Source organism: Myotis daubentonii, chromosome 4 (assembly GCF_963259705.1).
Source record: "Myotis daubentonii chromosome 4, mMyoDau2.1, whole genome shotgun sequence".
Taxonomy (NCBI): domain Eukaryota; kingdom Metazoa; phylum Chordata; class Mammalia; order Chiroptera; family Vespertilionidae; genus Myotis; species Myotis daubentonii.
In genome coordinates this window covers 51,145,258-51,173,129 of record NC_081843.1, presented here as the reverse complement: position 1 = coordinate 51,173,129, position 27,872 = coordinate 51,145,258, and the positions used below count along the sequence as shown (strand labels likewise).

General features: G+C 35.0%; 1 protein-coding gene across 2 annotated transcripts in view; it reads left to right on the top strand.

Moving 5' to 3' along the window:
- WDR36 (WD repeat domain 36) overlaps nt 1-23,443 on the top strand; it is a 45,992-nt gene extending 22,549 nt beyond the window's left edge. For both annotated transcript variants that reach the window (XM_059693926.1, XM_059693927.1), the window contains exons 13-23: nt 3,877-3,991; nt 4,481-4,646; nt 4,884-4,992; nt 6,951-7,030; nt 13,151-13,258; nt 14,656-14,753; nt 15,133-15,278; nt 18,080-18,199; nt 18,400-18,481; nt 19,571-19,758; nt 20,910-23,443. In XM_059693926.1, coding sequence (XP_059549909.1) covers nt 3,877-3,991; nt 4,481-4,646; nt 4,884-4,992; nt 6,951-7,030; nt 13,151-13,258; nt 14,656-14,753; nt 15,133-15,278; nt 18,080-18,199; nt 18,400-18,481; nt 19,571-19,758; nt 20,910-21,062 — 1,365 coding nt within the window. In that variant the 3' untranslated portion in view covers nt 21,063-23,443. The remainder of the gene's footprint in view (nt 1-3,876; nt 3,992-4,480; nt 4,647-4,883; nt 4,993-6,950; nt 7,031-13,150; nt 13,259-14,655; nt 14,754-15,132; nt 15,279-18,079; nt 18,200-18,399; nt 18,482-19,570; nt 19,759-20,909) is intronic.
- Nucleotides 23,444-27,872: the final 4,429 nt, after the last annotated feature.

Below are 27,872 nucleotides of genomic sequence, written 5' to 3'. Positions count from 1 at the left end.
CCAAACCTCCACGGGGTGAGGGTCTCCACTGGGGGGGGGGGGGCTTGACCAGCCTGCAAACACCCATTAGCCCCTCACCCAGGCTGGCAGGCACCCACCAGCCGGCCCCCACCCATGCACCAGGCTTCTATCCTATATAATAAAAGGGTAATATGCAAATTGACCCTAACAGCAGAACAACTGGGAATGACTGGTCACTATGACACATACTGACCTCCAGGGGGCAGATGCTCAGTGCAGGAGCTGCCCCCTGGTGGTCAGTGCGCTCCTACAGGGGGAGCTCTGCTCAGCCACAAGCCAGGCTGATGGCTGCCAGTACAGCGGTGGTGGCGGGAGCCTCTCCTGCCTCCTCAACAGCACTAAGGATGTCCTGCTGCAGCTTAGGTCTGCTCCCTGCTGGTAAGTGGACATCCCCCGAGGACTGCCAGACTGCCAGAGGGATGTCTGACTGCCAGTTTGGGCCTGATCCCCCAGGGAGCGGGCCTAAGCCAGCAGCTGGACATCCTCCAAGGGGTCCCAGACTGCAAGAGGGCATAGGCCGGGCTGAGGGATCCTCCCGAGTGCACAAATTTTTGTGCACCGGGCCTCTAGTTTCACATAAAGGGAATCATGCAATATATGATCTTTGTGATTGGCTTCTTTTACTTAGCATAATGTTTTCAAGGTGCATCCATGTTGTAGCTTGTATCAAAACTGTATACCTTTTATTGCTGAGTAATACTCCATTTTGTGTATAAACCTCATTTTGGTTAGCCATTGGTCAGTTAATTGATGGACATTTGTGTTGTTCCTATTTTTTGGCTGTAAGTACTGCTTATGAACATTGGTGTACAGGTTTTTATGTGGACATGTGTTTTATTTCTCTGCATTTATATCTAAGAAGAATGATTAAGTCATAATATAACTCTCTTTAACATTTTTGAGGAACTGTCATCTGGTTTTTCAAAAAAGCTGCATTTCTAACCAGCAATGTATAGAGGTTCCAATTTCTATACATCCTAGCCTTACTACTGTCTGTTCGTTTGATTATTACCATCCTAGTGAGTATCTCATTGTGGTTTTAATTTGCATTTCCCCAATGACTTAATTATGGTGAACATTTTTCATGTGCTTATTGGCTGTTTGTGTATTTTCTTTGGAGAAATGTTTATTAAATCCTTTGTCCATTGTTTAATGGAATTACTTATCTTTTTATTATTGAGTTTTAATAGCTCTTTATATAATCCAGGTACAAGTACCTTATTAGATACATGATTTGCAGATATTTTCTCCCATTCTATGGGCCATCATTTTGTTTTCTTGCTGGTATCATTTTCTGTCTAAGATTTTTTAGTGAAGTCTAACCTATTTTTTTTTTTTATATATACTGCTTGTGGTTTTAGAAAAATCATTGCTTAACCCAAGGCCATGGAGATTTACCCCTGTGATTCCTTATAAGAGTTTCATAGTCTTAGCTGTTACTTTTGATCTATAATCATTTCTGAGTTAATATCTAGTTGTTCAGCATCATTTGTTCAGAAGATTATTCTTTTACCATTGAATGATCTTGGCACCCTTGCCCAAAATCATTTGACATTATGTGAGGGTTTACTTCTGGACTCTCAGTTCTCTTTTATTGTTCTATATATCCATCTTTATGCCAGTACCAAACTGTCTTGATTATGGTACCTTTTACCTTTGTAGTAAGTTTTGAATTCAGGAAGATTGAATCTTCCAAGTTTATTCTCCTCTCCTCCACCCCACAAGATTGTTTTGGCTATTCTGGTCCCTTGCATTTCCATATGAGTTTTAGGATGAGCTTGTCCGTATCTGCAAAGAAAGCAGCTAGGGTTTTGAAAATACTTATTAAAAATTTAGCTCCACATTTGATCCTATTTTGTGCAAGTTTATTTGTAAGTATGTATGCTCTATTAACCATAGCACAAAAATCCAATCTTAAGATTTTATACTATTTTCTAAACAATAGAGATTCTGTCTTAAGTGTCTTAAGTTTAACTGCTCAGTTTTGAGTAGCGGTTGTGATAGTAGTGGTAATGATAATTACAATTAATAGGTTTTTCTGTGCTTGCTTTGTTCTAGTGTCTTTGCCTAGCACATATTATTGTATATTATTCTCACAACAATCCTATGATATGGTCTATTGTTAGCCTCTTTTTATTGACAATAAAACTGAGGCTTAATATAATGAGTAACATGCCTAAGGTCAATAAAGCTAGTAAATGGAAGAGCTGGGATTTGAACCTAGGACTATTCAATTTAGAACCTGTGTTCTTAACTCACAGCCTATAATGATGACTCATAGATCACTGAGTATATGAATATTAAGTGTATGTATATACTTAGTCATATGTTTGGCAAACTCAGCTACCTGGAACAAAATCAGTAACCAGTAAGTAATAAACAGTAGTATTTATTAGACAGCCCATGCACTAAAGTACAATTTGTTACTCAAAGGTAACCCTCTCTCAGTTTACTCATTTTGCTTTGTTTTATGCTGCCTTTGATAAGAGATTAGCATGAATAAATAAGAAAAGGAGATTACAGAAGCAGGCCCACTAACAACAGTAAATTTTATTAAAATGAATACAAGTTCACCCAGGCTGGTGTGGCTCAGTTGGTTGGACATCATCCTATGCACCAAAAGATTCAGTTCCATTCCTGGTCAGGGCACATGCCTACGTTGTGGGCTCAGTTCCCCAGTAGCTGATCTATATTTTGCTCTCCCATGGATATTTCTCTATTTTTCTCCCTCTCCTTTCCTCTCAGAATCAATTAAAATAAGTAAATACAAATTATAAAAAGTATAGCAAGCACATTGAGGTCCTTTGCTACTTGTAGATTATAGCCTAGTATCTCCATTAGTTCCTGATATTATAACTACAACATAGTGTAAACATTTATGAGTTTTTCAAAGTTGGTAAGATTACGTTTATGTTCTGTTTAGAAAGAGAGAATGCTTTTTTTAAGATTAGTTCATAATATATATTTTTATGGAATAAGCTTTAATTATCTAGAAAAATAATGTAAGTGGGACATACTTATGTAAATGCTATGTAAGTATGTCTTGACTTGGGTCATAGTGTATCTGAGTCATAGCCTCTAATAAATTTTTTATTTTAGGTTTTAGAAGTTTATTTCTTTAGGCATAAATTTAGCAGTATTTTCAATTCTTCCTTGGGTGGGTAATATCTGACTGACACACAGTGGCAATCAGGGATTTCTCTGGTCACAACCCAATATAGAACCAGTCTCCTGTTTTTAACATAGAAAAAAAGACACCTCATCAATACAGTATTGACTGACACTTTTAAAAAAGTATTAAGATATGAGTTTATTTTAGAGAAACTGCTTATAAACTAATGTTTTCTATGTAATGCCTTGTGTATTCTCTTGTATTCTCTTCCTAATATGTCATAATTAAAATATTTTGAGCGTTTTTATTGGACATTCTAATGGTAGGTTTTTAGTTTTGTATAGCTGTAGAAGCAATTAAAAAGTAAGGTAAAATAAAGACAAATTCAGGAATGGAATGCACTGTGGTGAATAAATTAAAAATTGAAGGCCAGCTGATAACACAATTATTCTGACTTTGTAAATTTCAACTGAGTTGTTTCCTTGGTTATGTTTTATGGTCTTGGATAATAATTTCTTCATACTTCTTAGAGAAAGGAGATAGAATCAAGCAGATATGTCTTAGATATCCAAATATAGGAATGTTTAAGAAAATTAATGAACTAATTAATTTATTATGCCATGCTTTATTTTAAAAAAGAATAAGGTAATTAGGGGATTAAAAAAACACTATGGAAGCTAAAGTACAATAAAAATGTTAGGTAATTGCTGTGTCACTTGTGTTTAATTTTTTTTTCCCCTAAGGCAGTGGATATAACTTCTTGTGGAAACTTTGCTATAATTGGTCTCTCATCAGGAACTGTAGATGTATATAACATGCAGTCTGGTATACATCGAGGAAGGTTTGGTGAGGATCAAGGTATTGCATGTTTTTTTTTTTCTTATTAAAAAAATAATATAGATAGGTATGAGGCTAATAACTCATTGGCATGTATTAAATTCTTAACTGCCAGCCATTTTGCTACAGTTATTGATGGGCTATTGTCAACTCCATATGACAGATACTGCCATTACATGTTATAGCCACCATGTTGAAATACTCAGAGAATTAAGTCACAGATGTTAAAGGGAAGTAGATAATATACACATTAAAATTTTTGTTTTCTTCTTGCTTTGAGCAGAAAATCTTAACTTTTTTTTGAAACCTTTGTATATTAATCTGATTGACTTTATTTTTACTCAAGCAATATAATAATCTCCCTACTCCCTAAAATTCAGAGCAATATTAAAATTTTAGTAAGGCAAATAGTGGAACTTAGTTATTTAAATAAGGGAATCGCTCTTTGGGCAGTATTCAGAGAGGCACTATCAATTCTTATTCTTTTTTCTTTTAACATATGCTTTAAAGCTCATAAAGGGTCTGTTAGAGGTGTTGCAGTGGATGGATTAAACCAGTTGACAATTACGACTGGTAGTGAAGGATTACTCAAGTTTTGGAACTTTAAAAACAAAATTTTAATCCATTCTGTGAGCCTTGATTCATCTCCAAATATGATGCTGCTACACAGAGACAGGTAAAATTTCTCTTTTAATGATAATGAATTTTCCTCTTGATGTTTTTGGTAAAAAGTTCTTAATTTAAATAAAGTACATAATTTACCAAGTGGGGGAAAAATCCGATTTTTAATATAAAAAGAACAGCATTTTGCTTATACTCCAAAGGTATACTTGATTTAAAAAATTAAAATGCCTGTGAGATTTTAGTTCAAGTTTTTGTTTGTTTATTAAAACTGATGCATTTATCTTGCTAGTGGCATTCTGGGACTCGCCTTGGATGACTTCTCCATTAGTGTTCTGGACATAGAAACTAGAAAGACTGTCAGAGAGTTTTCTGGACACCAAGGCCAAATAAATGACATGGTAAAACAAACCAGATGTTTAAACAAAATTTGACTCATTTCTGCTTCTGTTTAGGTTAAAAAATGTTCAAATAATTGAAACTGTTTTCCTTGAATAGTATTAAACTACTCATCATACTAGTAGATTTTTTAAGGAAAATGCAGAATTAAAAGAAAGTTAAATATTTCTCAGGGAGTTAATGCCATCAGATTAAAAAATATATATCACAGAGTTTATCTTTTTCTCTTAGACTGTAAACAGGACCAAAATATACTCTAGAGGTTGAATGATCTATGGAAACATAAGTATATCATTTCTGACTTAATATTAAACTAGGCTGAAGGAACTTATTTCTGATTTTCTACATGCATAAAAAATTAGTACTAAAAGACTTGGAATATCTGGTACCTGGTATGTGCTAGTTTTGTTTTATTTCTAGAGTTTGTATAGCTTAATTCCAAGAGTTTAACTGGTAATGTGATTTAGCTTACTATTATTATATTCCTACGGTGGGATGTATGATATAATGATAAGCACTCTGGTTTAAAAGTTATTTGTAGAGGACCATATTAAGTTTATATTGTCATTTTTCATCAATTGCAGATTCCTTGATTTATTTGAAAAGAGAAAAAAATAAAATCCTAGCTACTGAATGCCAGTTCCAACAGCTACTTTTACTTATTCATTCTCATACCAAAAATCAGAATTTGCAATGCTTACCCATTTCCTTAAAAATAAGGAGAAATGGTGTTGATCTGGAGATTGGAGATTGGTAGAACTACCCATCAACAGAATTTGTTGTGACAGTATCTATAGAAATGAGGGTGGGAGTGGGGTAATTTATGATGAAATAGCATTTTTTAAAACATCTGTCAGTGCCAACAATCTTCCTGTTTTTTGTTTTTTGTTTCCTTTTCACATTTTTCAACTTGTGTTTCTGTAGTTTCTACTACTCAGTATTAAATTACTCCTCTTAAATTAAATCTATAAGATTTATTTATCAGATTATTTTCCCATCCTTTAATAGCTTATTCTGTTCTGTAAATTGATCTCTCTGTACCTTAAGTTTTGAGTTTCCACAATATTACTGCAGCCCTGATGAACAAATTAGAGTTCACTTATCCAAAATCATGTGCTAATGTGGATAGTCATGATCCCTTTGATGTGCTTAGACTTCTGGATGAATACAATCTACTGCCATTATAAACCCTAAAGTTTTTCCTTTTGGGCCTTCCACATCCTATGTGATTTAAGCCTCAAAACACTTGCTATAGGCAAGGAGAGAGCTATTATTATTCATTTTTAATGATAGAAAAGCTATACCTTCTTTATAAGTAGTTTATAGTTTAAATTTATTTTGAAACTCTTATTGCAGATTTAAATTATATATTTTGGAAATCAAACATGATTAGTGAAGAAGATTTTTAACTGAAACTACAAGTGAAAGTATAATGACTTTTTTTAGTAACTTTAATATTTTAAGATAATATGCATTCAAAATTAGGTTTATTCTTAGAAAGCTAGTCTAATATATAGATTGTTTAAGAAAATGTAGTTTTTGTTGCTTTCACAGATACGTTGTAATCAAATTAGGTAACAAAATATTTCTACTAGTAATTGAATGCTCTCAGAACAGCAGCTTTATATTAAAAATAATTTGTAGTTAAACACAGTTTGTTAATTGTCTATAAATAGAGGAGATAAAGATTTAATTTTTAGTGTTAATTTCAAAACTTTTTATATTTCCTATAAAAGCCTAATCCTTATCTATATCCAAATCAGTGGTATATAAGAAATGGTTTCTTTTATATAAAATAAGGTAGTCTAAATTTTACTCAAACTTAGTTTTTCATGTAGTCTGTATCTTTTAATTTATTGCATTCTTTAAGCTGTTAAAAATGCAGGCACAAACATACATATACATGTATACACACACACAGATTATGTATGTACTCTTATTTATTTTTTTTAACTTAAAGGCTTTCAGTCCTGATGGTCGTTGGTTAATAACTGCTTCAATGGATTGCTCTATTAGAACTTGGGACCTTCCTTCTGGGTGGTGAGTTTATTTTTAAATCCTTAACCTCTATCAGAAAATTTCTCAATCATTATCTTTTACCTGTAATTAATGGATTGTGTGCTTTTAAAAATATGACTCAAACTTTTATTTTGTATGTTTTTTTGTTCATATTGAATTTAGTTAAAAGATCAAAAACCTTAACTTTCCTTGATGTATGTTATATATTCTCTGTCTCTAACATAATTCTTGAAGGAAGACATTTTAGATACCTTCAAGAATGAAACATGTGCATCTTAAGATTTGGGTAAAACCCAGTAGTGTTCAGAAATCTATCTCATAGACTTAAACTTGCTACTAAAACAGTTCTCAAAGAGAAAACATTATTCAATTCCGTTAATTAATTTGAACATTGGAGACAGAGAGAGAGAATGTGTGTGTGTGTGTGTGTGCTTTGTTGTTGTTAAAAATTATATAGGAATAGCCCTGGCCTTTGTGGCTCAGTTGGTTGAGCATTGTCCCATGCACCGAAGGGTCGCAGGTTTGATTCCAGGTCAGGGCACATACCCAGGTTTTGGGTTCAATTCCTGGTTGGGCTACATACAGGAGGCAACAGATCAATGTTTCTCTTTCTCACTTCCTCTATTTAAAAAATCAATTAAAAATACTCTTAAAAATTATATAGGAATAGATGCAATTTAAAATCATATTAACATAGAATTGCTTAGGAAGGAGTGATGGGAATAGCAAAATATCTAATTTAACAGGAATTACCATAAGGAAAGACATTGGTAAGAAAGATGAGAAAGAAGATGGTACTTTTTAATCTTTGAAATATTTCTAAATTACTAAGCTCTGTCCAGTTCTACTTTTTTTTCCCCCGAGGAGTTGGATAAGCTCATACTTGAAAGCAGTTTGACCTTTAGAAAGGAAAAACCCTGATGTAATAATTTCCTTTCAAGTTTGATATAGGAATGAGACACAGCTATTTATGCAGCATAGGCACCCGATTTGGAATATGTGCAACAAAAGTGTGTTGCTAATTAGTCCAGCTCTAAAAACTGTCATGTCCACACATGTTCCTGGGCTATATCCTCTGACTTCAAAAAGTTCACCTAAAGTTGGTATTTCCTTACTTTAAAAAAAAAAAAAAAAGCATCATTAGAAATATTGGTAGTCTAGGACTTTTGCTATTTTTCTAAAACTGAACATTGTAATTTGAATTGCTTTAATTACAGTAGGAAAGTTGTACAAGTAATAGAGTTGACACATGCCCTTGTCATTTTCCTTTTTAGTAGTTTTAGTTCATATTAGATGGGAGAGATAGGTTAATGTTCAGTAGTACTAAATTAACAAAATATTTTTTACAAAGCAGCAAATTTATCTTTCGAATGGAAAAAATAGGATCTAGAAGCATTTAAATCTATCAGTCTTTGACTCAGCATTAGTCTTTTTGCTAAATCTTTTATTTCAGTAAAAAGTTGAGCAGATTTAAATTTGATAAGTTTTTGATTCTGATATCTTTTGGTGAACACCGGCAATTTTAAATGAATACAAAGGCATGAAGATGGCAGACACACACAAACAAGAAATGAGTCACACAGAGATTATTAAAAGAAAATGTAATTACGTCTACACTGATTGAACCAAAGTCTAATTTTAATAAAGACAAAAATAAGGACTACTTTGGCTAAGATTGGAAGTGGAGTAAATGAGGAAGCTTGAAAAACCATGTCACACAACTGCTGTTGTCTAATTGCAACTAAATTAGCATTTACCATTAGCTACTAAGCACTTTATATACTTTTATTTTTCACCTTCCCTCATATTCGAGCGGGTGCAGGTACTATTACTATTATTAGTTCCATTTTACAAATGAGGAAATGGGGGCTCAAAGAGAAGCGACGTGATTTGCCCATGGTGGCATATTTCATGAATTACATTTTGCTGCAATAAGCATTGGAGGAAAAAACATTTCCCAACAGTTGTGCTTTCCACCTTGCTTGGGCTGTGTCATATGTTATTAAGAATGAACTGATTTTCTTGATGTAGAAGATAATGAGGAAGTGAGGATTAGTGTTTCATCATACACCCATATGTAATTATTGGGGTTTTTGATTCCCCTGTTTCTAAATCATAATTTGTATGACAATCTTTGGAGATTCCTAGTTCTTTCTTCAGTATGCAGCTTTGTCATTTACATCACATATTAAATATTTAAAGAATGAATGTGCTCATAACAGAGTCTGAAAAGTGAAACTATTTATGAGTAAACCTTTGGGTGTGGTAACATACAGGTGTAATCTACCTGGAGTTGTGCCTATCTAAAACAATTGCATAGGCACTGAACTGTTTCCTGTAAAATTGTTTTAAAATATAGAAAGTTTTCTTATTTTGTAGGGTTCTCATAGAAGCATATTTGAAAATTTTTTTTAATATATTTTATTGATTTTTTACAGAGAGGAAGGGAGAGGGATAGAGAGTTAGAAACATCGATGTGAGAGAAACATCAATCAGCTGCCTCCTGCACACCCCCTACTGGGGATGTGCCCGCAACCAAGGTACATGCCCTTGACTGGAATTGAACCTGGGACCCTTCAGTCCGCAGGCCGACGCTCTATCCATTGAGCCAATCCAGTTAGAGCCATTTGAAATTTTTTGTCATTCCCTACCACTACCATCTTTATTTCTTTGTTTTCAATCTACTGGAAGTTCATATTGGATTCTTTGGGGGATGAGAAAAGTATAAAATAGCAATGTCCCCTGCTGGGGATCAAGCCTGCAACCCGGGCATGTTCTTTGACCAGGAATTGAACTGTGACCTCCTGGTTCATGGGTCAGTGCTCAACCACTGAACCACACCAGCTGTGCAGCTTTAATAGAATTTTACATTTTGTTCTGTCTCATTGCTGTTTTCTGAGGAGCATTACATGAGAATAATTGGAATAGAATATAATTTTGCATTTCTCACTGAGGCAAAACCATCCCTTTCTTCTACTCATTAAAGATTTTTGTGTAAGTTGATTCCATCACTTTGGAGATTGATCATCTACATGCTGTCTGCATTTGTTCAGGATATAACCAAGGGGTGGGGAACATCTGGCCAGTGGGCTGTATAAGGCCCTCAAAATCATTTGGTCTGGCCCTGGCAAGGCATTAGGAGTGAGTTAATTAAATGTTTGACCAAATATAGCAGGCTAATTTTTAAGTTGACAATATTGTTTGACCCACAAATGATGTTATAAATATCCAAATGGCCCTTGGCAGAAAATAGGTTCCCCACCCCTGATATAACCAGAAAGGACTTGGTATGCAAGGCTTTGTGTTTGAAAATCTGATTTCTTACAGTGAGGATTTTATTGATCTTCTCTCAAAAACTATGTACCTTATCTGGGACTTTTCATTCTGTGACCTTGGCAGGGACTATATGGTAGTTAAGTCTGGGATTAAGCCTGCACACTTATACTTTATTAATGTGGCCATGTAAAATATGCTTTGTATGTGGAAATCATCTTCCTCAATTTGATGCTTTTACATAACGGAAGGTCTGTCTACCCACACGCAACAGCTATGGAATCAAGTTGCACAATGAATTTGACAAAATAATTATAGTATTATATAAAATAAATTTGCTTAAGCAGTAGATTGTAGATCCTCTTTTTAGCAGACATGTTAGGATGATTCACCCCTCACATAGTTAAGTTAATGCACAAATATTGATCAAGACAAGAAATGGTAAGATCTGAAACTGCTGTGTTTAGGCTTAATTTTCGTCTATATACATTGGAGTAATGTTTCTGCTCAGGGTTGTTTGGGTTAAATAACATAAATAATTTAATAGTCTTTGGTATATAATAAGTGTTTACCAAAGTTTTATTTTCCCCAATTCTCTTGATTCTTAAGAGAAGGCATTCTTGTGAGCTTCCAGAGTAAGTTTGAGCAGAAATCAGACAGGTTATTCTTCACCTTTTTCACCATAACTAAGAATTAAATAACAGTCATTGTCCTGAGCACACTTTCCAGTGTTCCTAATTTTAAGGCTTATTTTCCTATCATTCATTATTTAAGTTTTACTGTATTAATTACACACTGAACAAATTGAGGGATTTTTTTTTTTTTAATTAATCCTCACCTGAGGATATTTTCCCATTGATTTTTAGAGAGAGTGGAAGGGAGGGAGAGAGACAGAGAGAGAAATATCGATGTGAGAGAGACACATTGATTGGTTGCCTCCCGCCTGCACACAGACCATGGCCAGGGATCAAGCCTGCAACCTAGGTATGTGTCTTTGATTGGAATTGAACCCGGAACCCTTCAGTCCATGGGCCGATGCTCTCTCCACTTAGCAAAACCGGCGAGGGCGAGAGATTTTATTTTGGACAAGTCACTTAACGTCTCCACTGGAGAGACTTCATTCACATTTGCGCTGCTCATGAATCACCAGTATAAACATTCCCAGCATGTAAATGTGCTGTTGAGCGGCTTGTTATACTTTAGTTTCAGCAGTGGTTTTACTGAGTTTATAGTGATGAAGAGTACAGACTGCTTGTGTGACATTCTTGGCTCAATTTTCTACCTTCAGCAAGTTTTTAAATCTTACTGGGCCTCATTTTCTGATTTATATAATACAGATCTGCCTTATAGGGTAGTGAGGATTCAATTAGTAGACTCAAAGGCTCAGGATACTTCCTAGCATGGAATACTAAAAACTGTTAACTATTGTTATTGTTTTTCTTAAAATGATGTTTTATATAATGTAGATTCTGAACTTAAGGCATTTTGTTGTGCCTTCCCATGGATAATGTACTGCCTTCAGTGAATAAAATAGTTTTTAAAATAGCTGTGATTAAAACAGTATATTTCTCTTAAAGTACACAAAGTATTCGCACCCTCAGCCAACCTAAGAAGCTTCCTTTGCGGATCTTGCTCTTTGCTCATTAAATTCACTCAGGTCACTTCCTGCTGTCATCATCCTAGATCAGATCTTTAATGCTGTTAGATGACTGCTAGCACAATTTCACTCTTCTTCCTGTTCAAATATACTCTACATTCTGATGGCAGATTTTTATGAAAGTGAAGATTACATTACTATCTTTTCAAAGCCTTCAGTGACTTTTCATTGATTAAAGTAAAAACAAATTTAGGTATTTTGTATTGAGGAGCCTGCATGTAGCCTTATGCTTATGTACCAAACTGCACTCCTCACTAAACCCAGTTGTGTTTTCCTTTGCCTTGCCCTCCACACTTTCCTTATCCAGGATACGCTTTCTCTATCATCAACATCCATTTGGAAGGCTCATCTCCAACACTGTGTTTTCTGAGAAGCCTACTCCAACTACTCCAAGCCTCCTACCTGGGGGTGATCACTCCCCCTTCTTACCCATCTTTTCAACCCTTCCAACTTTTCAAGCTGTGAGACGAGTTTTTATACACTGCTTTATGGTTATGCTCTGTAGACTGAATTCTTTCATATGTTTCATGTATAGTGTGGTTACCTATTTGAAAAACAGATTTGCTCGAGTTTTTTCCATTACTGTTTCCTTATTCTTATTTACAGTCATTTTAATTTCTTCTGTTGCCTAAGTCTTTTTTTAAAAATATATATTTTATTGATTTTACAGAGAGGAAGGGAGAGGAATAGAGAGTTAGAAACATCGATGGGAGAAAAACATTGATCAGCTGCCTCCTGCACACCTCCTACTGGGGATGTGCCCGCAACCAAGGTACATGCCCTTGACTGGAATCGAACCTGAGACCTTTCAGTCCGCAGGCCAACGCTCTGTCCACTGAGCCAAACCAGTTACGGCTGCCTAAGCCTTTTATTATTTTCACTGGGATAACAAAAATACAAGAGAAATGTTCCCAAGTCAGTCTACCAAAATGGCATTCCAGAAAAAGTATTTCCTCCTGTGTTCTCCCTGTTGAAACTCTTTCTCTGGCTCATTGGTAATTTGAAGTTCCGAGTCATTCTCATTAAGAGAGGTTATTTTCAAATAGTAACATAACTGACAAAGCTCTTTGTTATTGATGCCTTTCTGGTATTGGTGATTATTAAAAAATAAAAAATGAAACTTTTCTGTATTATTTCATATTATTTTTAACAAAAATATATTTGTGAGTTAAATGTTTTGGTAGAGTTTAACATCTTGATCCTTTTTATAGCCTTATAGACAGCTTTTTGTTGGACTCAGCTCCTCTCAATGTAACGATGTCCCCTACCGGAGACTTTCTGGCCACTTCCCACGTGGACCACCTTGGAATTTATCTATGGTAAGTTCATTCATATAGTTCTGTTTGGGGTAAGGAGGAGAAGAAAGATGATATTGTCAGACAACCATAGTTGCTAACATAACCTTTTTTTTCCTAATTTATAAAATGGAAATGTCACATTGTTGACAGAGGGTTAATTTACCATAAGTTTATGGCTGATTCAACATCTGCTTGATAATTTAGATACCTTTGTTCAACCACACAATTGATTTCTATCTCTTATTTAGCTTTTATTTTGCAAAAAGGATATGTGAATTTTAAAATGTTAGAAAAATGGGAGTCCCTAGCCAGGTTCTGGCCCTCCTGCTACTACCCCAATACTGCTTTATAACCTTAGTGAGTCACCTGTCAACTTCAGACTACTTTATCTATAAGGCATTGTTTGGGAAAGATGCTTGCTAAGATCATTCTAGTTACATAACTCTTCACACCCAACTCCATTGTGATGAACATGTAAGAGGTTAAGGTAGATGGTCCATCATCTGAACCGAGAAAAAGTGCTGGGTATTTCCTAGGGTCAGATGTCTATGTCTTTTAACTGTTATTAATTATTGAGGAAGAGAAAAAACTTACCTTTTTTTTCTAATTATAAAATTTTCTAATTAAGTTTTTATGACACACAAAAAAATTCAGTATGCAATTGAAATATACTCTGGCCACCTTAATGAGCAAAATGGAGTATCTCCTGGAATCTGTGAGGCTTGAACAATCAAGATAAGAGAAGAATAGTAGCTGTGGGACCTTAGCAGCAATGTAGTACCACTATACATATAGCTCAGAACCTGATTTCCCCAACTTTTTGTTTTCATTCTAAATTCATAATGCATGGAAAACAGAATCTGATTAACTCACTTGGGGATAGGAAGCTACATCTTGATTAGTCATCCAAGGTCATGTGCAGGGTCAAGGTAGCAGAAACATGGCCACTTAGAGGGCCATTCTAGGGCAGGAGAAATCCATGACTGTTTACAATCTCAAGGATCTGATTATCTTATTCTGTGTCTGACTTAACTCTCTGAGTCTGTCCTTCCTTCAGTTAGGTATTATGTTCTTAACTGAAGATTGACAATTGTCAAAACAATATAAAGACATGGAGTTTATGTTACTTTATAAAAGTATTCCCTAGTATTGATCTCTCAAATACTTTTGTGTACTACATTAGTAATGTTTATGCACAGCTTTCTTGTGATAACATCTATGACATGAATCAAGGCATTTTTAAATTAATACTATTTTATTTATCTTTGAGGTTGTTTTTAAGTTGTACGTGATTGGAATCTGTAGCCAAATTCAAGATTGTAGAGTAATTGAAGTTTTTTCAGACCAGTAATTGAAGTTTTTCCCAAAAAACCTGTATTTTTAAGTTTTAAAATATGGCTTATGTTTTTATTTCTCAGGTCCAATATTTCCCTGTATTCAGTTGTTTCATTACGGCCACTTCCCACAGATTATGTTCCTTCAGTAGTGATGCTTCCTGGAACTTGTCAAACTGAAGGTAATCACAAAATAGTAATTTTTTGAAGTGTAAGATCATAAACCTAACATGGGCGTATTGCTAATGAAGGCAAAGTTTAATGGATTCAATCAAAGTATTTAACTGATATGAAATATTTTGAATGACTTCATAAATTTTTTACAAAAATGTAATTGATAAGATTATCTATTGGTAATCTATTGGTATTAGGGAGAAGTGTTTTAGGTCTTGTGATGGGAATTATAGTTAATATGAGAAGATGAGGAAATTAAGAGTTTACAAATCTACATTGAGTAAACGTGTTATGAAATACTAATGGATTTGGTCTGAATTAAATTTCTTTTACATGATAAAAATATTCTGTGTTAATTTTTTTTTACCCCCAAATTTTTGTTTTCAGATGTAGAATTATCAGAAGAAACCATAGAACCAAGTGATGAAATGATAGAGTATGATTCCCCAGAACAGTTGAATGAGCAGTTGGTGACTCTATCCCTCCTTCCTGAATCACGGTGGAAAAACCTTCTTAATCTTGATGTTATTAAGGTACTACTGTGGTACACTGAATATTCACCCCTAAAAACACATTCCAGAAGCATTTTCTTTAGTAGAAATAGCTTCCCCTACTTTGAGAGCTTTAGGAGGAACAGTTAACACATTGTTTGCGGGTAGTTTTTATCGCGGGCTAACAGGTGGCGCGGGCCATTTTTGCTAATTTTTTGCGCAAATGGCAACGTTCAGTAAAATTACGATAACTTTAGTTTACGTATTTATACGTTACCCGCATTCTACCGCTAGTCTATAAAAAACGTATTAATCCGTGTCCCGCGCTCTACTACACTGGTAGAACGTATAAATACGTAAAACGTGTCAACATGTTTCCCGCATACAATGTATTAATACCTAAGAGCATGCCATTTAGTTGAATCCTGTTTAATCTAGTGTGATTATCACAGAATTCTCTTTATATGTATTAATTTTGAGAGCATTCATCAGACCTTTGGGTATAGCAGAAGTACAGCCTACAACTGCAGAGCTATTATAAATTTGATGTTTTTAATCCAGCCTCTAAACTACTTTTTTAACTTCTTCTTTTTTTAATTTCTTGATTAAGTTATTACATATGTGTCCTTATCCCCACATTACGCCCCCCCATCACCCCCTAATTTCTTTCTTTCTTTCTTTCTTTTTTTAAATATATTTTATTGATTTTTTACAGAGAGGAAGGGAGAGAGATAGAGAGTTAGAAAATCGATGAGAGAGAAACATCGATCAGCTGCCTCCTGCACATCTCCTACTGGGGATGTGCCCGCAACCCAGGTACATGCCCTTGACCGGAATCAAACCTGGGACCTTTCAGTCCGCAAGCCGACGCTCTATCCACTGAGCCAAACCGGTTTCGGCACCCCCTAATTTCTAAAACAAGAAAAAAATATTGCCACCATGTGTGATATCTATCACTAGTCATTTGGAAACAAAAAGACTTTCACTAGTCTTTTTAAAATTAAGCTTCAACTACCATTTATTATTCTATATGCTACTCTGCCAACTATAAGAAGATGTTTAGAGCTTGCTGTGTTGGATCCAGGCATGTAAGTTAATAAGAACTAGGTACTAGGTAATGTCCCGTGACAATGCCAATGAAAAAAACCTGGTCCCTTTGTATTTGAGGAAATTATAATTTTTCATGAAAAATAGATAATATATTAGTGTTTTTCAAAGAATGTTTCATGATCCTCATTTGTGAGTAGTGAAAACAATTGAGAAGAATAGACTAGAGTAGAAAATTTTAGAGGCTGTCCTGTGATAATGCTAAGCATTGGTTATGAAGCTCGGTTTGGATAGATATACACATACATTCACTAGAGGTCGTATGTATGCTAAGTTATATTGTGGGCTGGCCATAAAAAAAGTGTAAGGACATCGATAACTATGACAAAGTAGTAAGTTTTTTTGTAACCAATAACCTAGTACCCAAACAGATATGAGTGTCTTGGGTAAGGAAAGTTTTCACATGTTAATTTCCTCAAAGCTGTTGCCCAGTCTGTCAGCTAAAGGTAGTCCTCCAAGGACTAGCTTTAAAAACGACGCATGAAAAAGTATAAGTAGTAGATGAGTGTGAAGGGAGTAATCAGAGTAATGCCCAATTAATGAGCTAAGTTTTTGGACTACTCTGTTCCTTGCTAAGACATAGTTTGTTCTGTGTAAAAACTTAAATACAAACCTGAGTGAATGATTTTATGAGAGAAGTTCTCACTTCCAATATTTTTATATCCTACTGAACGAAAAAAGTTAGAATTTTGTATTTGTTTTGTGGCAATTTTTCTACTTTTGGTTTTCCGTAGGCGATTAATAATCTCCAGAGCACTGTGGAACTCCTCCAAAAGCCTTTTATTTTTATTTACAGTTCAGGGTCTGTCTCCCTTGTCACTCTGTAACAGAGAGTTAGAAGGGAAACTGTGACTCTTATTCCTCTACCATCTCAAAGAAGGGCTGTGCTTACCCTGTAATTTAGCAGCACTTTATCCTGTTTTCAGGTAGTAACTTTCTTTTATTCCATTCCTCCTTAAGGCCACCAATATCCCTAGCTTTCTTTCAAAAAGCAAATCTCCCTAAGGTTACAGAGCTCCTGGAATAGAAGAAAAATAGTGGGAGGTAAAATTGTGAGACCCCTTTATCAGGCAGTTTACCATACAAAGGCTCTTCATCAAATGTTCTTGAGATAGTGATGTGTAGCCTGTAGTCATCAAAACTAAATTCTGTCGGTGGGAAATCTGATAGTGGTTTTCCTGATTGAATTTTACTAACACTTGAAACATTTTATAAACAGGCCATAGTATTCTCTTCTTAAATACACAGATTACTAAGGAAAAATAAAAATTTTAACAAAGTAGAATTAGCAATAAGCTTCACAAAAAAATATTACACCTAATTACTTCTAAAGGCTCTGGGCTCTGGGAAAATATTGAGCATTTGTAAATTTTGCTTTCTAGCCCACTTTGATAAAAAGTTTGTATTTTAATATTAAAGAATTTCAGAAGTGTTTATTATTTCTTCACCTAAATATTCATGTTTCAGGAAAATGAGGTGTGTTTGTCCTAGGGCTTCTCCTGAACCCCGTCATTTCTCTTCTGACTTATTAGCAGGGGTTCTGGAGATTTGCATTGGGAAACCCATTTTAAAGATATCTGTGATATTGATTAATGGGATTTTATTTTAACATTCTAATCTGAAAAATTTTCGTTACTTTTTGGACTTTTTAAAAAAAAATTTATTGAGAATTAAATATTAGTAACTGTTAGCCAGATGATTACTTGCTCATCTTTTTATTTTTTTCTCTTAATCAGAAAAAGAATAAACCAAAGGAACCTCCCAAAGTACCCAAGTCAGCACCATTTTTTATACCAACAGTTCCTGGCCTTGTACCCAGATATGCTGCGCCTGAGCAAAATAATGATCCACAGCAGGTAAAAACCAAGTTGGAGCATTCTAAGTATATGGGGGGGATGGGGGTTGGGGGGTGTTCTGTATTATACAGTTGTAGTTTTTTTTTTACCAACACCCAGTTTTATGCATATAGAGTAAATTAATGATAGCTTTTAATTATAGACTATACATATTTTTCCTTACACTTGTCTTCTTTGAATAATGTGTATTTATTTTTAAGTCTAAAGTGGTAAATCTTGGAATTTTGGCTCAAAAATCAGATTTCTTCTTGAAACTTGAAGAAGGACTCATGAATAATAAGTGTAAGTTTAATTATAAAAAATTATAAAATATTTACCAAGTATTTTTAGCTTATTTTACTTTCTATGAAAAGAAATTGAGTGAAATATTAGCAGGTTTCTCAGTAGCTAAAAGAAGAGAGTAAGAACTAAAAGGGTTGAAACTTGGGTTTTACTCTGAAGTAACTTTAGCTTTTCTACTGTTATATTAAACTAGAGGCCCGATACATGAAATTCGTGCAAGAATAGGCCTTCCTTCCCCCAGCTGCCAGCACTGGTTTCCCTCACTCCTGGGGCCCAGGCTGGCCTCCCTCCGGCCTCTCACTGGCACCCAGGGCTGGCTTCCCTCCAGCCCTGGCTTCATCTGGGAGGACGTCTGGCCTAATTAGCATAATACCCTTTTATTATTATAGATGAGTGACGCTAAACTAAGATGATATTGATATCAGAATAGTCTTCTGAAAATATTCACACTTTTTACATGCAAAATTAGATTTTTTTCTAATGCTTTTGTTTTTATTTACAAAAACAGTTTGCCATACAGTTTGGGAATATAACAGAGACTTTTGTCTTCAATGATTTTAGATATTCCCAAATTATCTCATCAAAAGATAATTTTAAAATTTATTGAGTTTGTTAATAGTAGATTTACCTTTTTGAAAGCTATAGTCTGTAGCTAGTAATGATAAACAATAAGAGCTGTAAGCAATTACAAAATCACAATCACTCTCTTATTTGATTTATCCTCTTGTTGTCTGTTCCAAATGCTTTTGTTTTTGTACCAAAATTACTCGAGTCCACATTTGCAAAGTCAAAGAATGGTACTGATGACTGAAGAACAGCAAGTTCATAAAAGGAGTTTTACTTTTGGGGGTGGAAGACAAAGAAGGGAAGCACTAATGTAGTTTAGTGTTTTTATTGTATTGCTCTCATTATTTGTACTGGTTTTATTTAATTTGGTTTATTCTACTACTTAACAGAAAAAAATTAATCCACAGAGAGAATTTCCTGTGCAATTTATGTATATGTTGCTTGGGATATGAAATGGAAAAATTAGTTTCCTAAGTAAACTGATATAGGTAATAACTGGATTCTTTTTAAAACTTAATACAGATGATGCTGCTCTTAACCTTCTGAAAGAATTAGGTCCATCGGCAATTGAAACAGAGCTGCGGAGCTTGTCTCCTGAATGTGGTGGGTCTGTAGAGGTTATGCAGAGTTTCTTAAAAATGATTGGAATGATGTTGGCCCGAAAGCGTGATTTTGAGTTAGCCCAGGCATACCTAGCATTGTTTCTAAAGGTAAGTCTAATGTAAGACAGTACTTCTCAGCTTGCCTTCCTCTGAAGCAACTTGTCTCATTGCACTTTCTGCAAAGATGGAAATGTTCTATGCCTGTGCTGCCCAGCATGGCAGCCATTTATCTGTCACATGTGGCTACTGAGCACTTAAATGTGGCTGATGTGACTGAGAAACGGAACTTTTTAGTTTATGGGAATTTAATTAAATGTGAACAGTCCCCTGTACCTCGTGACTGCCATGCTGGGCACCTGGACTACACAGCTTTGTAGTTTTTAATCTAATTTAATTATTTATTTATTTAAATTTTTTACTCAGCAGAATTTAGACTCAATTCTGAATTTTCTATGACATCTATTAACTTTTTAAAGTAATTACATTTTGGCTGTTTTTCTGTGATCATGAAGAGAAAGTCAGGTTTATATTCATTTTTTGCTTTTTTTTTCTATGCTGAGGTAAAAATACTTTTCTCTTGGTTGAAGGAGTTTCAAGTGATTTGGCAATAACAGAGTTGCTATCATGACTAATGTAATGGAGGACTCATGTTAATTTCAGTGGTATAATGGATTGAAGGAGGTAGATAATGCTCATTTTTCAATGATAGCAGATATGATTCTTCATCAATATATAAAATCTTTTCACTTGATCTGATTATTTAAAATTATTTAAAAAGTAGATATTTAGTTGATAGCATGTGGGATGAAAAATATTGAAATTCCACTAATAGTTTCTATATCTTTTCCCAAATTTATCAAAAAAATAAAAAGTTACTTAAATCTTTAGAAAACAAAGAGCCCATCTGCATGTATTACCAGTGGGTTACAATTGAAGGAGAAACTTAAAGAAGCACAGAAAAAGGATTTAGTGTAGGAACTATGTCCTTGTTTCTGGGTCTATTTGAGGACTATTCTTAGTGGAGGGGAATGAGGACCACTTCACTTCTGCTAAGGGTGTGACATGTAAGACAGTTAAAGGAACTCAAACTAAGAAAAGTTTGATAGAGGACAGGGAAATGGGAGATGGTAACAAATCAGCAATTAAGAAAAACATATTCAGAATGGATGGTGTCTTCTGACATTCCTTAGTAAAAAAGTTGAGTCCAGAATAAACAAAATTTAATTTTCTTAAATGGTCAACTATTTTTTTTCCTTCAGTTACACCTTAAAATGCTTCCTTCAGAGCCAAAACTTCTAGAAGAAATGACACAGTTGTCATCCCAGGTGGAAGAAAACTGGATTCATTTGCAATCACTCTTCAATCAAAGCATGTGCATTTTAAATTATATAAAAAGTGCTTTGTTACAATAAAAATAAATTTGTGACTTTTATAAACCAAAGACTTTTATATTAAATGGGTTCAGTTTAACTCATACTTTGTTTTTCAAGTTTCATTGTAAGAGAAAATTAAAGTAGCATTACTGACTAGTCAGTCATTTTCTACTTAAAAGATAAACACTTTCTTGAAATAAAATTATACTAGCCTTTCTTTTTAAAAACTTAAAGAATCCACTCAAATAATTTATTTTCTGATCCTCTTCACATTAGCTACTTAGGTATGACTTTTTTTAAAATTGTCATCACAAGCTCCTGTTTTTTTGAATATTTGTAGTATGTAAGAGATTCTGGATATTTCATGTAAAATGTTGCTTAATCATGTTGAAGATAAAACTGATCTATAATCCTATATAATAAAAAGCTAATATGCAAATTGACCCAAACAGCAGAACAACCGGTCACTATGATGCGCACTGACCACCAGGGGATAGGCACTCAATGCACGAGATGCCCCCTGGTGGTCAGTGCACTCCCACAGGGGGAGCGCCGGTTGGCCAGAAGCCGGGCTCACAGTTGGCGAGCGCAGCAGTAGTGGCGAGAGCCTCTCCCACCTCCTCCATAGTGCTAAGGAGCAGCAAGCTGAGCAGTAAGGAGCAGGGAGGTGGGGAGGGGGGGCGGTAAGGAGTGAGGGGCCCGGACTGCCAGAGGGATGTCTGACTGATGGTTTAGCAGGTGAGCGGGCCTAAGTCATTAGTCGGACATCCCCTGAGGGCTCCCGGACTGCCTGCGAGAGGGTGCAGGCCAGGCTGAGGGACCCCCTGCTCCCCCCCCCCCCCGAGTTCACAGATTTCATGCACTGGGCCTCTGGTACAGTTATGAAAGCACCTTGATATGAAGTAAAAAGATGTGTTTCCTTTCTTGGTGGCCTTTGCTGAACATGGGGGTCATTGATTCTCAGAGCTGGGAGGCTGTCAGACATTAGTGCAGCCCTCTTGTAATCAGAGGAGGAATCTGCTAATGTCAGCGTGGGACCTCAGCATCAGAGCCAGGTTTTCTGACACTGCCCTAGTGCTCTCTCTCTCCATTGTAGCCTTTCTAAATCTTCTTTTAGGAATGTGAGAGGCACTTTGACTTGGCAAATTGCTGTAGGAGACAGTTGAACAGATACCTAAGATAGATGAGGGAAATTCCAAATTCCATTGAAGATATCCTTCAAAGGTTTTTCTTCCTTACTGATGACCTCTTTATTTAGCAAGAAACTGCTGACTCAACTTTTCTCTCATCACCATTGTGAAACCAGATAGCTCTGGCAATTCCTCCTTTCTCACCATTATTTTCCTTTCATGTTCAAAACTCTAGCAATACATGAATTAAAAATAAGCAGTTCTTAAAAGCACAGTGCTCTAAAAACAATTTTTAGCCATAGCTAGTGGGGTTTGTGCAGGAAGCAACCAATCAATGGTTCCCATCATTGATGTTTCTATCACTCTCCCTTCCTCTCTAAAATAAATAAAAATATATTTTTAAAAATAAAGTAAAAACAATTTTTAGTTTATATACTTAAAAGTAGTGTAATTCACAAAATTCACCTGGTTGTATTTGAATGCCAATTATCATCATTCTCATTAGGGTAAGAAGGTTTTACAGAATAATCTCCAGAAGGAACAGTCCTCACAAGGAGTTGTCAGTGATAACTTACATCAAGCATGTAGTTTAATTGTATAAGGTAGAATTAGTAAACTGCTAAAGAAATAAGCCAATCTAGTTTTATGTTCTTGTATTTCTTTTAGAAGTGTGTATAAACTTAAAGCCACTGATCAAAATATTAACAATGACTTAAGTTCTAACTTTTGAAACTGTATTTCCCTCTGGTCCAATACTATATTCTAAAGTTGTGGCAAAATTCCAAAATATAAGCATGTACCATGTGAAAATTATAAATGACTGAAACAAGAGCTCTAAACTGAAATTGTATTGCTTTTATAAATCTTGAACTGATTTTTTTTTTCTCTTCAAATGAGAATACAGAAGTTGAGTGTTTTTATTTGAGATATTGTTTTATTTAGACAGCATTGCATCCTCATTTTTAGGTACTCTAGAACCTTTCCTGTGTGTTTGCCATCAGGGAAGGGAAAAAGAAGGAAATACAAAGTATAATTTGTGTGTATATTTTTTTCTGAGAATGCATGTCTTTGCATACTGCTTTTCAAAATTTAAATTACAAATATATTTTATGGCATTTTACTTGTAAAAACATCAGAGACAGTTCTATATTTTTACATTGACCTTCAATCTCAATACACTTCCTAGAAGTAACACCTTTTTCTGTGAATGTACATAAATGTTATATATAGCCACATGAAACAAAATGTGTGTAATCCTTGTTTTTTACATAAATATATGTATATCATTCAGCAACTTTTCTACTTGGTATCTTTTATTTTATTACAATCATACCTCTTTTGTATAGTAGTTCACAATCTGTATAGCCTATAATGGAAACTTAGGTTAAATTTCTTTTCCTTGTTTTCTAATAACTAACAGTGCTGAAAGAATGTCATCCTGTATTATTCTCTCTGCATATAAGATTTGTCTGGGTACATATACACAATGAAATACTACTCGATCATAACAAAAAAGGAATCTTACCTTTTATGACAGCATGGATCAACCTAGAATATTATCCTAAGTGAAATAAATCAGAGGAAGACAAAAACCATGATTTTACTTATATGTGGAATCTACAGAACAAACTAAAATAGAAACAGACTCATGCAGAGAACAAACAGTTGACAGAGGGGAAGGGGCTTGGGGGTCTCAATGAAAAAGGTGAAGTGCTTAAGTAGAAATTGGTAGTTATAGAAATGTAAATTACAGCATAGGGATTATAGTTAATATAACTGTGTGTGGGGCCAGATGGGTACTTGAAGTAGGAGGACCACTTTGTACACAATTGTTTAATCCCTGCTGTACACATGAAACTAATACAAAAAAATATTGAGGCATAAACTATAATCTATAATAATAAAAGCATAATATGCTAATTAGACTGGACATCCTTCCAGACAAAGCCGGGGCTGTGAGGGAAGCCCAGGTCCTGGGTGCCAGAGGAAAACCGGTGCTGGCAGTCGGGGAAAGGAAGGCCTACTCTTGCATGAATTTTGTGCATCAGGCCTCTAGTTGAAAAATAAAAAGTTAAAAGATTTCTCTGTAGTATATGCTTAGCTTTTGAATGGCTGGGCCAGAGCTAGGCAGTTTTAACCTGAGAGATACTTCAGTTGGCTTCTAAAATGACTATTAACATTTTATAGTTTCTCCTCAGCAATAATGAGTACCTGCTCCCCATGTCATTAAGGATATTAAAATTTTAAATTTTTTATTAATCTAAAATGTGAAAGCATTTTTATTTTTTTAATGTAAAAATTTCTGATGAAGTGAGAATGGGCATCTTTACTATGTTTATTTTAGAGCATTTTATTTCTCATGTGAATTATCTTTTATACTGCTGATTTTTCTGTTGAATGATTTGTCTTTTCATCTCATGGGTTTGTTAGGAGTTTTTCACATAGTTTAAATAGTCTTTGATGTCTATTAGTAGTGTTGGTCTCAGTTGGTTACTTGTCTTTAACTTACGGTATCTTTTTTGTAGATGTTTTATATTTATATATAGTCATATTGATAAATAATTTTTATGGCATTTCAAAATATAAAGCATATTCTGTATTTTCTAAGACATCTATTATTTTTGCATCTAGATCTTTATCTGGAATTGAATTTTGTAAAGAGTGTAAGATACAGAGCTACTTATATTCAAAAGTCCAAAATCTATTTTCCAAAGTCCATTCTTTCTTTACTCACTGATTTGAAATCAGTTTTATTATGTGCTAAATTCTTTAATTGATATCTCTAATAAATAATGTATTGCTTTTATTATAGTTTTCTGGTATGTTTACAGATTTGGTGGGGGAGAAAGCCTAATGATTTTCAAAAATTTCTTGGCTATTGGTGAGCATATCTTGAAGTTTTGATTTTGGTTGCACTAAAATTATAGGCAGAAGTTTCAATGTATTCTTAGAAAATCTAAGAGAATCCCACCTTCTGAAATTGTAAGACTTCATTTCCTATTCAGTATTGGTATTTCATTTAATTGTTTTGTTAGAATTGCTTCAGTTATGATCTGGCATATGATGTTGAATAATAACAGTGCTTAGCAGAAATTTTTGACTAATTTCTGTGGAAATGCTTTTAATGTTCCACCATTAAGGATAATGTATGCTCTAAATTTCTGGTAGGTACCTTTTGTTAAGTTCTATTGTATTAGTAATTTGGTACTTTTTAAACTAGAGGTAAATATAGAATTTATCACGAGATTTTTCAGCCATAGCTGATTTGGCTCAGTGGATAGAGCATCAGCTGCTTATGGTTTTGATTCCAATTGCAGGCTCAATTCCTAGCCTCAGTAGGGGCTCATGCGGGAGGCAACCAATCAATGTGTCTCTCACATCGATATTTCTCTCTGTCTCTCCCCCTCCCTTCCACTCTCAAAATCAATGGGAAAATATCCTCGGGTGAGGATTAACGAAAATTTTTCAGCATATATCAAAAGATCAGTGTTTTCTTTAATTGCTGCAATTCAGTGAACTTTAGTCAAACATTTCTATTATTCATATTTTCATTCCTAGGATAGAATTGTTTGTAGATAAGGTGAAACTGGTGCATTTGTCTGTTTCCTGTCAATAAATTTTTACCTATATATTTAAATTTGTCTCATCAAATGGTGAAAAAAGTCTTGCATAAAGTCTTTATTATATGGTGATTTTTGTCTATTGAACTTATTCTATGGTTACTAAACTAATTGGGCTTTCTGACTCAAAAATTTATATTTTTCTTACAAATCATTTAGATTAAATTATTATGTTTATGCCTTTTTATTAATCATGCAGTTGCAAATGACAGAAGCTCAACTCAAATACATCAGTGTCTGCAAAGTCCAGGTATAAAAATTGACTTTACCTACTACTAGATCTAGGCGTTACTTGGGAATCAGTTTCTCCAACTCCCCCTTTTGCTTTCCTCATTATTGGCTAAATGTTCAGTCAAGATGTCTCCTCATTCCTTGAGTCTTCAGATACTTATTGAGGATACTGTGTGCCAGAATTTCATTTGTGCTGTGAGATATACTTGATTAAAACTTGAGGCAATTCAACTGCCGGCAGCTCTGAATTTACACATTCCCCCCTAAACTAATTAGGAAGTGATTACCTTTAAAATACATATTTTTATTGATTTCAGAGAGGAAGGGAGAGGGAGAGAGAAGCATCAATGATGAGAGAGCATCATTGATTGGCTGCCTCCTGCACGCTCCCTACTAGGGATTGAGCCCATTACCCAGATATGTGCCCTTGACCAGGAATCAAAATGTGACGTCCTGGTTCATGGGTTGACACTCAACCACTGAGCCAGATGGTTCTCAGGCAGAGAGTGATCATCTTTTTTTAAAATCCTGAAATAGAATCTTATGAGCCTACTTAAACTCTGAGCCATAGTGGCGGGGTATGGTAACATATTTAGGCAGAGGGAGAGGCCTGTGGCAGCTCAGTTTTCCATGACTGCATAATGTTGGGAGAGCGCTGGAAGTTTCCACCTGTTTCCTTAGAGAACAAGGGAGGGAGCTGAGATATAATGCCAACAGGCTGACTGGGGAGTCGCTGTGGCAGGGTGAGCCGTGACCCTAGGGTGGCAGCAGCACCCTAGCCCGGGGCCCAGTTGGAGCCCTGAGACAAGGCACAGGGTGGTGGTGGGTGGAAGGAGGGTGAGGGAATGATCTGGCAAGACAGAAGGCTTCTCTTTATCGGCATGCATCTTGGAAAGAAAAGGGGAGTGGACTGAACTGCTGAGAGGAAAGAAACAGCTTAGTTGAAAATTTGGATATAAATTTTCACAAGAGTCCACCAGTGGTTCTCAACCTGTGGGTCGCGACCCCTTTGGCAGTCAAACGACCCTTTCACAAGGGGTCACCTAAGACTGTCCTGCATATCAGATATTTATATTACGATTCATAACAGTAGCAACATAACAGTTGTGAAGTATCAACGAAAATAATTTTATGGTTGGGTCACAACATGAGGAACTGTATTTAAAGGGCCAGAAGGTTGAGAACCACTGGAAAGTGAAAGAGACTGAGAAACTATCTGGTAATTTTGCACCACTCCCCTCCAAATCCGGTGGTTAGAGGGCTTGTGATGAAATGTAATCAGTTATATCAAGTAATAAATTCTGTAGGGATTTTCTCTTGTCTACTGAAAATTTCTAGTGAATTTCTACTTCCAATTATGCTGGATTTCTACTTCCAATTATGCTAATTTCCAATTCCAGCTGAATTCTACTAAATGTCCCTAAGGAGTTATATAAAATTTTCAATAGTTTTAATCTCCATTTTTTAAAAAATGTCCATGTGTTATATCCACAGACATATAGATAATGATTTAATAAGATTTACTGAAAAAAGTAGAGTGGCATAAATCCCAATAATTTTTAGCTGTATCACTTATTTGTTATGGCCAGAATAATTTCAAATCAGTACTTTTTATGCTACCATTTAAATTTTTCCACTATCTGACTAAATTTCAGTCTTTACCACTTCTTTGTTTTTGGCCCTTTTCCCCCACTTGAACGTTCCAATCTGGCCTCTGTCCCATAACTTTGGTTCCTCTTTCCTTCACTCCTGACCACACCCTGCTCTCTAGAGTACCTAGTGAAGCTGACTTATTCATTTCATCAAAGATGAAGCACCTACACTGTCTCAGACGCTGTTTTATGCTCTTGAAATACAGCAGAACACAA